The sequence below is a fragment of the Platalea leucorodia genome (assembly GCF_965183815.1).
Source record: "Platalea leucorodia genome assembly, chromosome: Z".
Lineage (NCBI taxonomy): Eukaryota > Metazoa > Chordata > Aves > Pelecaniformes > Threskiornithidae > Platalea > Platalea leucorodia.
The window spans coordinates 94,376,850-94,391,961 of NC_138858.1; the positions used below are offsets into that span (position 1 = coordinate 94,376,850).

General features: G+C 63.7%; 1 protein-coding gene across 5 annotated transcripts; it reads left to right on the plus strand.

Moving 5' to 3' along the window:
• On the plus strand, positions 1–14,678 carry LOC309602963 (cytosolic purine 5'-nucleotidase-like). 5 transcript variants are annotated; one of them, XM_082337148.1, is made up of 18 exons: positions 9,366–9,453; positions 10,504–10,577; positions 10,673–10,790; positions 10,888–10,983; positions 11,064–11,155; positions 11,253–11,310; positions 11,420–11,513; positions 11,620–11,673; positions 11,780–11,863; positions 11,986–12,027; positions 12,112–12,219; positions 12,357–12,423; positions 12,502–12,672; positions 12,861–12,912; positions 13,010–13,070; positions 13,188–13,364; positions 13,519–13,620; positions 13,740–14,678. In XM_082337148.1, exons 2-18 carry the CDS (start codon positions 10,559–10,561, stop codon positions 13,794–13,796), a joined length of 1,452 nt encoding a protein of 483 aa, XP_082193274.1. In that variant the 5' UTR covers positions 9,366–9,453; positions 10,504–10,558; the 3' UTR covers positions 13,797–14,678. The 5 variants fall into 5 exon arrangements, 3 of the variants coding, with proteins under 3 accessions (XP_082193275.1, XP_082193274.1, XP_082193273.1); XM_082337147.1 differs by lacking the exon at positions 9,366–9,453 and adding an exon at positions 9,984–10,119; XR_014230750.1 differs by lacking the exons at positions 9,366–9,453; positions 10,504–10,577; positions 11,780–11,863; ... (7 more) ...; positions 13,519–13,620; positions 13,740–14,678 and adding exons at positions 1–72; positions 261–727; positions 827–967; ... (6 more) ...; positions 7,803–7,887; positions 8,323–8,462 and having other exon boundaries at positions 11,620–11,648.
• The last annotated feature ends 434 nt before the right edge of the window (positions 14,679–15,112 follow it).

Consider the following 15,112-nt stretch of genomic DNA (forward strand, 5'->3'; position numbering starts at 1 on the left):
GCGGAGCTGAGCGGGCCCGGCCCTGCCCTTCCTTTCCATTTCCTCCCCGGCGAGCGCGGCCCGGCCCGGCCGGTGAGCGGCGGCCTTGGGCGGCGGCGCGGCGCGGCGTGGGGTGGCGGCGGGGCGGGCAGGGCACATGGCGGCGGGGGAGGGAGAGGGCGGGTGCGGTGGCGGTGGCGCGCGCGGGAGCGGCCGTTACCGGCGCGCGGGAAGGGCCGTTATCCGGTGCCCTCCCCCGCTCAGCCCCGTCTCTCCCGCAGGATGAAGCGCGGCGCAGGCCATGGCGCGGCACCCGGCCCCCAGCCCCCGCGGCCGGCGGGGCCCTAGGACGGCGGATCCCCCCCGCGCCCGGTAGCGACCCCCGCCCCTATTTAATTTTATACCTAACTTATTTATACACCCCCCACCATGGACCCCACCCCCACGCTGCCCCCCGCCCCCATGGCGGACTTCCTCTGGATGCTGGTCCTGGGCTTCATCATTGCCTTCGTCCTGGCCTTCTCCGTGGGCGCCAACGATGTGGCCAACTCCTTCGGGACGGCGGTGGGCTCGGGGGTGGTGACCCTCCGGCAAGCCTGCATCTTGGCCAGCATCTTTGAGACGGTGGGTTCCGTCCTCCTGGGAGCCAAAGTCAGCGAGACCATCCGGAAGGGGCTGATCGACGTGGAGATGTACAACTCCACGCAGCAGCAGCTGCTGATGGCAGGTTCGATCAGCGCCATGTTTGGTGAGGAATAGGGCGTCAAAATGGGGGGGGGGGGAGAGGCAATGTGCCCCAGGGTGCCCTGGTGAGCGCCTTCTAACCAGGCTTCTCCTTCTCCTCCAGGATCTGCCGTGTGGCAGCTAGTGGCTTCGTTCTTGAAGCTCCCAATTTCTGGTACCCACTGCATCGTTGGAGCAACCATTGGCTTTTCGCTGGTGGCCAAAGGGCAAGAAGGTGTCAAGTGGTCCGAGCTGCTAAAGATCGGTAAGTCCAGCTCCTGTGACCACCCCTGTGCATGGCATCCGTGTGCCCCCTGGGCTTCCCCGTCCGGCAGCGGGATGCTGATCATGCCTCTTCTCTCCTAGTGTTGTCCTGGTTCATCTCACCCCTCCTTTCAGGCATCATGTCTGCTATCCTGTTCTTCCTCGTCCAGAGGTTCATCCTCCGCAAGGTAAGGGCTTTATCTGACCCATTATCTGACACCTTGGGGTTCCCGCGTGCTCCCTTGTCTGCGCCTTGGACTGGTTGATTGGCTTATGTGCACCAGAGCTTCTCCAGGCACATCTGTCCTTGTGTTGACACTTGGGTGAGCCCTTCTGGACTCCTTCAGGAGGAGCTGAAGGGACGGGAAAACTCTGTAGCCACTCCACAAAGCAGAGCCTGGGAGGTGAGGAGGCTTCACTCAACCTCCTCCAAAATGTCTGGGCCAGGAGTGTCCTGGCCTCAGCAGAAACAGCTGCAGTTTCCAAGTAGTGAAGTAGCCCAGAACTGATAAGATTAGAGCTTCTTGTCAGGCTATTCCCAAGTCCTGGTGGACCTCCTCTTGTGTCAGGCTGCAGATGAAGGCAATGGCCAACAGTGATGGCTGCTTCTTAGGCCTGGAGGGCCAGAATTGTCCCTGGTGCTGTGGAAACGGCACTTTCCTCCCATCTGGGGCCCCAGGTGAAGTGATGGGTGCTCGGGCTGGCTCCAGGGACATGCTCCCACTGTTGGGAGTGTCTGAAAGCCCCGTAAGAGGGATTGGACACCCAGAGGTGCTTGAAATGGAGGTGGCAGCTTTAGACCTCATCTTTCTGAGATGATGACCCTGGAGCACGGGACGCTGCCAGCCCAGAGCAGGGGTATCCAGCCAGCTGTCCAGAGGAACTCCAGCATTTTTTTCTGCATATTTGAGGTTAACTTAAATTATTTTAGGTCTTAGCTCTAACTATTTCTGTTTCAAGAGATGTTAAGATCTTATCGCTGCTGGTTTCTACCTGGCAGCCCTTTAAAACAATTCAGCGTCACTGCTGTCAGAGTAACCTTGCGTAACTGGCCTTTCAAAGCTGGGCTGGCCCCGTCACACTTCATTCTGGTGCTGAATAGTCCAGTTGCTCCGTCCCGCTCAGCATTTGGTAACGCTCAGTGTGTTTGTACCGACGCTAGACCCCGATTGCTGGGCAGCAGCAGAGATTAAGTGCTCCTGCTGCTTGGGTGAGGGCCTCTCTGTGCAGGTATGTGGTCAAATAAGCTGCTTTGTGAGTAATGGACTTTTTTATTTCGTCCAAGTCAGCTGGAAAGAGGTAAAAGCTTTGTCTGACAAATGGTTTTGTCTGAAAGTGCCTGGGGAGTTGAAAGCAAACATATGTGCAGCTGGAGGCTGTGGAGGTCTGCGGGCTGGGGAGCCTCAGGAAGGGTTCAAGAGCCAGGCAGCCCCTGGCTGCGGGTGCAGATGAGGTGCTCCAGCCTTGGGAGTGGTGGGACGCTCGGCTGGTCCTGCCCTGGGGCCCTGGGGAGCCTCGTGGGACCCACGGCATTCTGCCTCCTTCTCCGCCCCGGGCTGCTGGGGGTCGGACGGTGGCAGCTCCATGGGTTGTTTTCTAAAAGCTGTCGGGAGCTCTGGCTTGCTCAGCAGTTGACCGAAGGCACAGACCCCCGTTTGGGAAGGGGCTGGTGCTTGGCTGCTGCACAGCCCGCAAGGTCTGGCTTTCTGCAGTACTGGTCCTTGTTTTGCAGGCAGATCCCGTTCCCAATGGCTTGCGAGCTTTGCCCATCTTCTATGCCTGTACCGTGGGGATCAACCTCTTCTCCATCACATACACTGGTGCACCTTGTAAGTACGCGTCAGAATACTTGAACCTTGATTTTTAAATTCTTTACAAAACCTCCATTAAATGCACGATTTACCCCTTTTTTGCTTTACAGGGCTGAAATCTCCTAGAAGGCGGCTGGCCTGTGCCGGTTACAGAAGGCTGCAGGCTAGCGTGCGCTGAGTTCTGGGCTAGATAGTTGCCCAGCCAAAGAGACCTGCTCAAACTAAACCCCTCCAGACCTTTCTCCTTAGACTTCACAGGACTGGCAGATAACATGACTTCCCCTTCCCTTCTCTTACCTGTGCTAAAACTCAGGTACCTGGCTGCCACTGAAGAGACTCCTCAGGCTGCCGGTAGCGAGGCTAGGAGCAGGGATGGAGGCTGTGCCTCCTGATTCACCTTGTCCCTAAGAATAAACTAATTATCCCTGGCAAGAAGAGCTGGCACCTGTACTGAGAAGAGGAATTTGTACTTCAGTTTGAAAAGCCAAATTGAAATGCTTGTTTGGCTGTTGTGTAGGGGGACAGGTTGCGGGCAGGACTAGGAGAGGGCTTGGCAGGGGAGGAGGGTGGCTTTGCTTGCGGAGCTGGAGGCTCCATAACCTCCGGGGTGACGCGGCGCGAGCTGTTTTCGGTCTGAGTGTGGGTTTCCTGTTGTGGAGGAATCACTGGAGGTGTGGTGAGGGCAGTCAGTGCTTTCTCCACAGGGCTTTCTCTGTAAACAGTGGCTGGAAAAATTTTTGGAGGGATGTCAGCTTCCCCTTCCCTTGGCTTTCCAGCCCAGGGGGGAAGGCAGGGTTGCTGCAGTGCTGCTGGGGGCACGGGGGCTGCAAAGCAGCAGCGGCGCTGCTCCAAGATCACTTTATCACCTGGCACCCCCGAGGAAGATTCATGTCTATCCCGAGTCCTCAGCTGCAGGAGGGCTGGGTGAGCTCGGTGTTGCTCAAGGGCAGGGTTTGCAGCCTTCAGCCAGGTTTGCCGTAAGCAAGCAGCCAAATGTGTGGGTAAAGGAGCTGCGATGTTGCTGGTGGTGCATCAGGAGCAGTAAGTTGTTGCCTGCAGCAGAAAACGCACGAGTTGAGCGGTTACAAGCACCTGATACCCCGACTGGGGGCTGCAGCAGGCTGTATAATGCAAAACCTCCGCTAAAAGTCACGCTGCATGTGAAAATGCTTGTAACTGGGTCACATAACACCTCTGATGCCTTGAAACTTGAGCTTAAGTTCCTAGGGACTTGTGGAGCGGGAGAACCATCTTCCCCCAGCAGCTGGAGGAGTTGATGGAGGTGTGGGGCTCTCCGTCGGGAGCAGCCCGGGTCCTTTGTGTCCTCTCCCCGACCGGGGGAAGCGGCGCTGTGGCTGCAGCAGCCGTGCTGGGTGGTTTTTTTTTTTTTCTTTGACATTGCAGCAAGTGAGGAGACAAGGGCTGCGAGGAGCCTCCCGTCCCTGCTCAGGGCACACGCTGGTCCCTGACGGGGTTTGGCTGCGGGAGGGAGGGGGAGATGTCTGCATGTGTGAAAGATGAGCTTGTGATGGGGGAGACTGTAAGTGGGGGGCTGCTGCGTGAGTTAAGCTCTCGGTTTCGGTGCGGTCAGCAGTGGCTTTCCGATGGCGTTTCTCCCTGGCAGGCGAATTAGCTCAGGGATGTTGCAGGTGATTGGAGTCCCCGTGCCAGGAAGAGCAAAGTCGTATGTCGAGGAGGTTTTTGCCCGGAGGTTTTCAAAGATACGTTGTTTTATTTCCTAGTGCTGGGCTTTGACAAACTTCCTCTGTGGGGTATCCTCCTAATTTCGGCGGGGAGTGCTGTTGTCTGTGCTCTCGTCGTCTGGTTCTTTGTATGTCCGAGAATGAAGAAGAAAATTGAACGTAAGTAATGCCTCTCTCTTTGCAATCCTTTGGGGAAGGGCATGCTCGGACTAACCATCTTCTTTTCCCAGCGGGAGATCTCATTAGCCGGAGGGCTGTTATTAGCAGGGATCCTCAGCTTCAGATATCGCTTAAGCTGCTCTGCAAACCCTGAGTCACTGGGGCACATCTCATCGAGCTGGACCCTGCGTGCTCCTAACCCACTGCAGCACCAAAAAGCTGCTCCCTGGCACCCCAAAATACCCCTTGAAGTGGCTGTTGTGCTGCCTGCCAAGCGGCGTCTGGCAGCTGATTTCTGAGCAGGGCGATCTCTCCTTGAACTGCACAGGACAGCAGGCAATATTAAACAGTTTTCTATTAAACGATTTCACTGTTTAATAGAGAAAAAGAGAAGGCAGGAGAAAACCTGCCTGTTAACCAGTGTAACCTTTAATCCTCTGCGTACCTGCTGATCAATTTTTGGCCTGGCAGATGCAGATCACAAGTTTAAAGCTGTGTAAGCTGATGAAATCCTTTCCCTGTAGCAAAAAAAAAAAAAAATCTCTATTGAAAGGCATCCAAAAGAGCAGTCCTGAGCTCTGCCTCCCGAAAAGTACAGGCAGCTCTCCTGGAGTCGTGTGTGGTCTTGCATATAAATTTTGTGTGCAGTCTGGGGCACTTGAGGAACTGGAGATGAGGGGATAACCAGTGTCCTTGTCAGACTGGTGTAATTGGGGTGTGACTAACAGCTTTATGGCTGCCCTTGACATTCTTCCAGCTGTTTGAGCTTCAGCTTAACTCCTGCCTGCAAGGCAGCTCCTCTGCCTGCAAGGCAGCTCCCCTGCCTGCCAGACGGGCTCCCCTGCCTGCCGAGGCAGCCTGCCTGCCGGAGAGCATCGCTGGGGGAGGTGGTGGTGCAGGGGGAGAGGAGCTCTGCAGGGGCTTGATGCCACAGCCCGGCCCTTGCAGCAGCAAACTGGCTGGGAAATGGTCATGTTTGTGACAAGGAGGTGGTTTTTGTTGTTGTCTGAAGGAGCTGACCTCATGTTTTCACCTGGAGAAAACATGCTTTTCCCGGTAGAGGGGGAGTAACAGCCTCAGCTTCCAGGGCTTGGTGCTGCTGGCTTGGCTCTTCCAGTGGGACAGGAAACCAGGCTGCCCTTGGGAGGTGGAGACCGGCTCCTGTGTGGGTTTGTCACCCACCAGCGGGAGCTGGAGAGGAGCCCAGGCGGGCGAGTCCTCCCGGCAGGCTGGAGCTGATGGGCTGGCAGAGGAGTTAGGCTCTTCTGGGCACCTTCCCATCGGCTTCAAGGGTCACAACCGCCCCAGAAGCAGGTCCAGAGCATCCCATGGCCACCGGGAATGGGGATGGGACAAACATGGCTCAAAGAGGAACCTCTGCTGTAGGAAGAATGGGCATAAAAGCCCCATAATGGTGCTCACCACACCCCGTGTGGGTGGGGGCGCCTAAAAATAGGAGATGAGCTGGCTTGTGATGGTTTGGCTGTTGTGCCAGGGACAAGGTGCGACTGCCCAGCCGTTTCCAAAGTTCAGGATGGGGGGGGAAGCTGTAAATTTTTATTTAGCTACCATAAATCTGAGTGGTGAGGGGTGTGGGCTTGCTCCTGGTGGTGGTGGTGGGAAGAGGTTTGATGGCAGCTGTCTCCCTTCACAGGAGAGATCAAATCCAGTCCTTCTGAAAGCCCCTTGATGGAGAAGAACATCAGCCCGAAGGAGGACCACGAGGAGCCCAAAGTGCCCCTGGGCGATGCCAAGAGCCCCGTTGCTGATGTGGGGTTGGCTGTGCCCCAGCGGGCAGCGGTGGAGGAGAGGACGGTCTCCTTCAACCTGGGGGACCTGGAGGAGGCCCCGGAGCAGGAGAGGCTCCCCAGCCTTGACCTGAAGGAAACCAGCATTGACAGCGGTGAGTGGTGGGGGCTGACACGGGGGTGCCGGGGTGCTCTGCCCCCACCCCAGGTGCCCCTGGGTGCTAAAGCCCTGCCGTCTCTCTTGGCAGGAGCTGTGCGGCTGCCCAACGGCAGCCTCGTCCAGTTCAACCAGGCCGTGGGCCACCAGATGAGCTCCAGCGGGCAGTACCAGTACCACACCGTGCACAAGGACTCTGGCCTCTACAAGGAGCTGCTGCATAAACTACACCTGGCCAAGATGGGGGACTGCATGGGGGACTCGGGGGACAAGCCCCTGCGGCGCAACAACAGCTACACCTCCTATACCATGGCCATCTGCGGCATGCCCCTGGACTCCCTCCGCGCCAAGGAGGGCGAGGAAATGGAGAAGCTGACCTGGCCCGTGGCGGACACCAAGAAGAGGGTCCGCATGGACAGCTACACCAGCTACTGCAATGCGGTGGCGGATGCCCACCCGGCGGCTGATGTGGACCTGAACACAGCCCAGGTGGAGATGGGAGTCGGCGACTGCAAGGGCAGCAGTAGCTCCTTGGAAGAATGGCATGACCAGGACAAACCCGAGGTGTCCCTCCTCTTCCAGTTCCTGCAGATCCTCACAGCCTGCTTTGGCTCCTTCGCTCACGGTGGCAACGATGTCAGGTCAGTTGGGTTGGCAGGAGCGGTGGGGTTGCTCGCTGGGGCTGGTGCCTACCTTGCCCAGAGCCCCTGGCCCCCTAGACCAGCTCTCCTTTCTCTTCCAGCAATGCCATAGGGCCCCTGGTCGCGCTCTACCTGGTCTATCAGACAGGCGACGTGGCTACCAAGGTGGCAACTCCCATCTGGCTGCTGCTCTACGGAGGTGCGGGGATTTGCATCGGTTTGTGGGTCTGGGGAAGGAGAGTCATCCAGACGATGGGGAAGGACCTGACTCCCATCACACCATCCAGGTAAGGTCTGCCTTGGGGTGGGAGGAGCTTCAGGCAGTCCTAGAGCCGCATCCCGCTCCTGGAGTCCCTCTCTATCCTCCCTTTGGGGGTTTCGTTGCTTGGGAGGTGGAGCTGGGGTGCATGTGGCCCCATAACACCTCCCTCTGTCCCTTGGGGGGGTCGTTCTGGGGCTGCCGGGGGGCTGGAGAGCCAAGTGAGGAGCTGGCCCTGCTGTGCAGGGTCTGCCTGGGGCCAGCAGCCCCGGGTCTGGCTTGGGCTAAGCCCGCCTGACCCACTGGGTGGTGCGGAGGGGCCGGTGCCTGGGTTCCCATGCACTTTGTGTCTCTGCAGTGGCTTCAGCATCGAGCTGGCGTCTGCCCTGACGGTGGTGATTGCCTCCAACGTTGGCCTCCCCATCAGCACCACCCACTGCAAGGTAGGGGCGGGGGCAGGAGCGGTCGGTGCTGGCTTGGTGCAAGCTCGGCTTCCCCCCAATCCTGGTGCTAATGCGGCTGAGCTGGGCGGGAGGCCCCAGCCCAGACTGCTGGCTGGCCTTCAGGTCCCAGCTCTGCCATTTGCATCTGAATGCGGGGGTGGGAGGGCGGGGAGGAGTCCCTGGGTGAGGGGGTACTCGGGAGGTGATGGGAGAACAAAACCCTTTTGATGGAGCCCGGGGCTCTGCCGAGTGGCCGTGGGAGCCCCGGTGCTGCTCCAGGATGGCGGCTTCTTGCCCTCCTCTCTCTCTGGGGTCTGCTGGGTCCCAAGGGCTGGAGCGAGACCCTCGGCCCCGCGGCCGAGGCTTCCCCTGGAAGGGCTGGGGGAGGGCGGGCACCCGCTGCCGGGCTGAGCCGTGCCCCGGCTCCTCGGGCAGGTGGGCTCCGTGGTCTCGGTGGGCTGGCTGCGCTCCAGGAAGGCGGTGGACTGGCGCCTCTTCCGCAACATCTTCATGGCCTGGTTCGTCACCGTCCCCATCTCGGGTCTCATCAGCGCTGCCATCATGGCTGTCTTCAAGTACGCTGTCCTGAAGGTGTGAGGGCACCGGGCTCACGCTGCTCCTGCTTCCCTGCTGCCACCCTCCCCTCCAGGAGCCGGGGAGGCTCGTCCCGCTGTGGGACGGGGGCTGCCGTTGTCTCTGGGGCTTCCTCAGTTCTGCATAGTGTTGTCACTGAAGTTTGTTTTTTTTGTTGTTTTTTTGTTTTGTTTTTTTTATGTCGGCGCTAAGTGTCTAGAGGGGGGCACAGCGGTGAGGCTGTGCCTGCCCCGGCGTGACTCCCCTGCTGCGCTGTAGCTTTAGGTTAGCAGTTACGGGAGGCCACTCTTCTTATTTTTAATGACTTAATGAAGATCCCCTGGCAGTGATTCCTCCTCGAGTAAAGACTGGGGCTGGTCCTTGCCCTGCCTGGGAGGGCGGGGGGGCCCTGGGGCACCCCCCCTTGCGGGCCGTGCCGTGTTCAGCTTTGCTTCCATCGCTGTAGTGGTGTGGACACCATCCTGCTCGGGGGTCCCTGGGGGGCAGCCCCCGGCCCCCCCTCACTGCTGCTACCTCGGACTCAATAAAGATTTCCTTTGTACGCCAGCGCTGCCGGTGATCTGGGGGGTGCCGGGGTGGCCCTGTCCCCTCGCGAGCTGCCCCATGGCCTGTGCCCTGCCCCTCCTTGGACCTGCGCCCTGGGAGGGTGCCAGCCCTGGGGCAGCTGATAAGAGCCCCACGTGCTCCCCCGCTGTCACGGGACCGGCTGTGAACCACCCCGGGCTGCACCCCAGCCCGGCACGGGGGCGTTATCGGGGCCCCGCACCTGGGCCTCCGGCCCCCCGTGTCCCCAGGGTGCCCCAGCCGTGCTCCCTCCCGGCCGGGGGGCCCAGCCCTGGTCAAGGCCAGGCACGGGGACCCACGTCAGCGCCTTGGCACCGGGGTGTCGCAAGAGCTGCGGGAGATTGCAGCGGGTGGTGGGGGGCAGCCGGGACGCCCCGGGCTCCCTGGGGGACGGGGACGTGGGGACAGGTGGGGTCTGGGACAGGTGGGGTCTGGGAGGTGCCTCCTGCAGCTGCCGGGGGAGGTGACCCGCGGGGATGGATGGAGGCCCTGCAGGGATGGGGACGTTTCCCGCCGGGACCGGCCGATGTCCCACGGGACGTGGGTGCCCCCTCCTGTCCCCGTCCCTCCGCCCGCCCCCCGGCACCGTGCCGCCTCCCCAGCTCCGGGGGCGCCGGGGCGCCCATCGGGGCCGCCTCGGGGCGGCGGCGGCGGGGCCGGTCCTTGACCCCGGTTAATGATTCGCTGCCGGTCGCTCCCCGCTGCCAGCGGCCCCGCTGGGCAAACACCGGCCCCGGGGCTCCGGGCCGGGGCCGTGGGAGGGCGCTGCCCCGGGGGGCGGCGGGGGCACGGCGGGGGTCCGGGGGGAGCCCCTTTTGGGGGCCCGGGGGGGAACCGCCCCGTTTTGGGGGTCGGCACCCCGGGGAGCCCCGCGTCCCGGCCCGGCTGTTGCTGGGGGGGGCCGGGCCGGGGCCGGGGGCCGGGGCGGGGCGGTCCCGCCGGGCCCCGTTAAAGCGGCGGCGGCCGGAGGCGGCCGGAGGCGGCGGCGATGGGCAGCGAGGGGGAGCGGGGCCCGGCGGCCCCGGGGCCGGGGCAGGGCGACCCGCGGGCGCTGCGGAGGGACTGCCAGCACCGGTGGGGCCGGGGGCGGCGGGGGTCGGGGGCACGTTGGGGGGGGCAGGAGCGGGGGGAGGACCCCGGGGGTGCAGGACCCCAGGGGGGTGCGGGAGGGGGCACCCTGGGGGGATCCCCCGTTTAGACACGGGGGGGGGGGTGTTCAGGCGAAAAGAGGGGGCTCAGCGCCGCCCCTCCCTGCCTCGCCCCCCCGGCTCCGTTTCCAGCTCAAAAGCCCATTTTTCTGCTCCAATAACTCCCGGCGGGGCCCCGGGGCCAGGGCGGGCGCGCAGCCCCCCCGGCCCCCCGACCGGGGCTGGGGAGTGGGGCCGGGTCCCCGTCCCCTCCGTGCCCCCCAGTCCTGGGCGCCCCCCCACCCCGTGTCCTGCCCCGGTCGCCCCCCAGGATCTTCGTCAACCGCAGCCTGGCGCTGGAGAAGATCAAGTGCTTCGGCTTTGACATGGACTACACCTTGGCCAGTGCGTTTTGGGGGGGGGGGGGGGGGCTGAGGCAGGGTTGGGGGGCGGCGGGACCCCCCCAGCCCCTGCCCACGCCGCCCCCCTGCCCCTCGCAGTGTACAAGTCCCCCGACTACGAGGAGCTGGCCTTCGCCCTGCTGCTGGAGCAGCTCGTCTCCATCGGCTACCCCCACGAGATCCTCGCCTACAAGTACGACCCCACCTTCCCCACCCGGTGAGTTTTTTTGGGGTGGGGGGCACGGGGGGGGGTGGTTTTGGAGGTTTGTTGGCGTGGGTGGGACCCCCGCCTGCTGACGGGGTGTGCGGCGCAGGGGGCTGGTGTTCGATGCCCTGTACGGGAACCTGCTGAAGGTGGATTCCCACGGGAACCTGCTGGTCTGCGCCCACGGCTTCCGATTCCTCAAGGGGTGAGTGTGGGACCCCCGCCCCGGGGGGACACACGGGGGGGACCCTCGGCGTGGGCTGCAGCTCCCTGCTCCCTCCCCAGGGCCGAAATCCTCCACTATTACCCCAACAAGTTCATCCAGCGGGACGACATGAAGCGCTTCCACATCCTCAACACCCTCTTCAACCTCACGGGTGAGCAAGATGCCACCGCCCCCACGCCCCCCACCCCGTCGTGGGGTGCGGCCCCCTGCACCCCCCATGCCCCCTCTGACGGCCCCCTCCCCGGCAGAGGCCCACCTCTACGCCTGTCTCGTGGACTTCTTCACCAACTGCTCCAGATACATCAAGTAAGAGGGAGATGGCGGGGGGGGCTTGGACCTGGTGGATCTGGGGTGGGGTGGGGGGTCTCCCCTCGGTGGGGCAGCCCCCTCACCCCCCTTTTCCCCACCGTTGCAGCTGTGACACCGGCTACAAGCACGGGAACCTCTTCATGTCCTTCCGCAGCATGTTCCAGGACGTGCGGGAGGCCATGGACCACGTCCACCTCTCGGTGGGTGCGGCGGGCGGGGGGCTGGGGGACGTTGCTGGGGGGGTGCTGGGGATCCCCCCCACTGCCCCGGGGAGGTTTTGGCCAGCCCCGTCTGTCCCCTCTGCAGGGCTGCCTGAAGGAGAAGACGCTGGAGAACCTGGAGAAATACGTGGTGAAGGACGTGAGTGTCTGCGGACCCCCATGGACCCCACCGCCGCCACCCCGGACCCCTCGGCTGGGTCCCCGTGGCCCCCCTGGCCCCCCCACGCTGACTTGCCCCTCGCCAGCCCCGCGTGCCGCTGCTGCTGAGCCGCATGAAGGAGGTGGGGAAGGTCTTTCTGGCCACCAACAGTGACTACAACTACACTGACGTGAGTAGGGGGTGTCTGTGGCCACCCCCCGCCCCGGGTCCAGCCTGCCCTGGGGGGGCAAAGCGCAGGCAGGGGCCTGCCCTCCGCGGGGACAGCGGTGGCGATGCCGGGTGTCCTTGCAGGCCATCATGTCCTACCTGTTCGACTTCAGCGATGGGAACGAGGTGAGCCTGTCCCCGGCGTGGGCTGGGGGGTGCAGGGTGCCATCAGCAGCCCCTCGCTGACCCCCCCACCCCGGCACCCGGCAGGCTGAGACCCCGCAGCGCCCCTGGAGATCCTATTTCGACCTCATCGTGGTGGACACTCGCAAGCCGCTCTTCTTTGCCGAGGGCACCGTCCTGCGCCAAGTCAACACGGTGAGGACCCCTCCGCCGCCGCGGCGGGCACTGTCTGGGCATCGCGGGGCTCCCGGGGGCACAGCAGGGTGTATTTGCCGTTGGGTGGGCACAGGTAATGGTACCCCCCCACCCCGGGGGGGCCTCTTGTCCCGCAGGACACGGGGAAGCTGCGCATCGGGACGTACACCGGCCCGCTCCAGCACTGCGCCGTCTACTCCGGCGGTGAGCACCCGGCCGGGCTCCGCGGGCGGCGTGGGGGGGACGTGCCCCTGCCGCGGCCCTGACGTTCGGCTGCTGCAGGCTCCTCGGATGTGGTGTGTGACCTGCTGGGCGTGAAGGGCAAAGACATCCTCTACATGGGGGACCACATCTTCGGGGACATCCTCAAGTCCAAGAAGCGGCAGGGCTGGCGCACCTTCCTGGTGGTGCCCGAGCTGGCCCGCGAGCTGCAGGTCTGGACGGAGAAGAGCGGTGAGCAGCGCCTGGCCAGGGACACGGCCACGACACAGCCAAGCCCAGCTGGGGGAGGTGGCCCAGAGCCTCCTGCCCCCCTCGATGGCAAAACCGGCCCCGGTGGGCCGTGCCCCGATGCCCCGCGTCGGCCATGCTGGGCAGCGGGAGACGTTGCCCGCACTGAGCCGGCCCCGTTGCCCTTGCAGAGCTGTTTGAGGAGCTGCGGAGCCTGGACCTCTTCCTGGCGGAGCTGTACCAGTGAGTGGGCACAGGGCGGGCAGGGGGCACCGGAGGGGGTGCGGGCACCCGTGGGGGCCCTCCAGGCGAGCCCCCAGCCGGGTGCCTCCCACTCCAGGCACTTGGACAGCAGCAGCAGCGAGCGTCCGGACATCAGCTCCATCAAGCGTCGGATCCAGGTGACGCCTGGGGGCACCGTCCCAGCCGGCGCACGGCTCAGCGCCCCGCACCGATCCCTGCCGGGGGGGACGCCCGGGGGGGCATCGGATGCCCTGACCATCCTGCTGTGCCCGCAGAAAGTCACGCACGAGATGGACATGTGCTATGGGAAGATGGGCAGCCTCTTCCGCTGCGGCTCGCGCCAGACGCTCTTTGCCAACCAGCTGATGCGCTACGCGGACCTCTACGCTGCCTCCTTCCTCAACTTTCTCTACTACCCCTTCAGCTACCTCTTCCGGGCACCCCCCGTCCTGGTACGCAGCTCCCGGCCCCTCCTGCTCACCTGCCGTGCCTCAGTTTCCCTCCCTGCCTGAGGGGGGTATGGGGCTGATGGGGGCATTTGGTGAGCACCCAACCCCTTGGCTGCTCCGTGCCAGCCCCTCTCTGCCCGCCTTCTCCCCGCTGCAGATGGCACATGAGTCGACGGTGGAGCACGGCCGCCTGGATACGGGAGAGGCAGGCCCGGCCCTGGCGCCCTGGCTGGCCCAGCACGGCCACCCTGACCAGCAGGTGGGTGGCAGGGGACAGAGGGGCAGAAGCACCCACTGGCCACAGGCATGGGAGTCCCAGCGCCGGCACCCCCATGCCAGTGGGGTCCTGTGCCCGCTGAGCCCCCACCTCTGTCTCAGGTCCCTGGGGTCCCCCAGGACTCCAGCGGGGAGGAGGAGGATGATGGAGAAGCCTGAGCCCCCCCCAGCACTGACGGCTGCCAAGCCGGCGGGTGCCAGCCCCCGGCAGGGCACTCGGTGGCCCCAGCCCCTGCCCCACCTCACGCCTCTCCCCGCGCAGCAGCGCTCTTCTCCCCGACGCCGCACCAGGAAAAGGGTCCCCCCCAAGCCCGCGGGCTGCCCGGTGCCCCCACCTTCGCTCGTGGCCCCCCAAGCCCGCTCGATGATGCCGACGCCGGGGAAAGCCGGCCGTGCCGCCGCTCCGGGTGTCGCGGGAAGCCCGCTTTGCACGGGTCGGTGGTCCCAGCAGCTCCTGCCCCTCCAGCTGCGGTGCCTGGCCCCGGGTGCTGCCGTGGCGCTGGGACCTGGCTCCGGGTGGAGGTGGGTGGATGTTGTTTGAACATAGGAGGGCTCTGGGGGTGACGGCTGCTCCCTGAGAATCCCTTGTACCTGCTATTGCCCTCCTCTCTTTTCTACCCTTTTCTATTTATAAAAGATTCTCGCTGGCACCAGGGAGACATAAAATTGGCCATTTTAAAGGAAAACTGCTTTGCTGCTGAGCCTGGGAGGTGAGGGCAAAGGGCAATTCCCAAATCCTTGGCCAGCAGCTGGGACAAGTGCAAGCCCCTGGGCAGAGGGTGGCAGCCCCAAGACCCCTCTGTCCTGGACCCTGTGCCTGCCGCGCTCCCCAGACCCCTGCCAGGACTTCCAGATCCTGCCCTAAGACTTCTTCCAGCATCGAGGTTTCTCAATAAAGATGCTGAGCCAACGCTGATGGTGGCTGTGTTGGGAGGAGGCAAAAGGGTGGGATGAGGACAGGATCGCTGCTTGCCGGGGACGCGAAGGTGACGCGGGGGCTCCCCTCCGCCCTTCGCGGCAGCCGTACTGCTTCGCCCCTCTTAGCAGAGCAGGGAAACCGTGCCACTGCTCGCTCTGGGGGCGAGGGCAGCCCTGGGGTGGGGGGACTGCTGCTGTAGGGGCCCTGAGCACTCTAACAGGGCTCAGCTGCCCTCGCTGGCCTGTCCCGGACCCCCAGCCCTGCCCGGGGGCTGGGAGCCTGGCCACCCCACGGACCCCCGCACCCCTCAGGGCGCCGCCTTCAGCCTGCGCGGAAGCTGCCACGGTCCCGCAGGCACCCGGCCCCTCCGCGGTCTGGCACAGCTCGAGACGCGGGGTCTGTGCGTGCCTATCGGCGAGGAACATCCAGCTGCTCTCCAGGTAGGGCACAAGGCAGCTCTGGAGCAAATCCCTCGGGACATTGCTTCCAAACCACTGGAAGGTGCCTGGAGCGCTGCGGCGTCTGACCGACATCGTCCTACGGCAGGGAAGTCGGA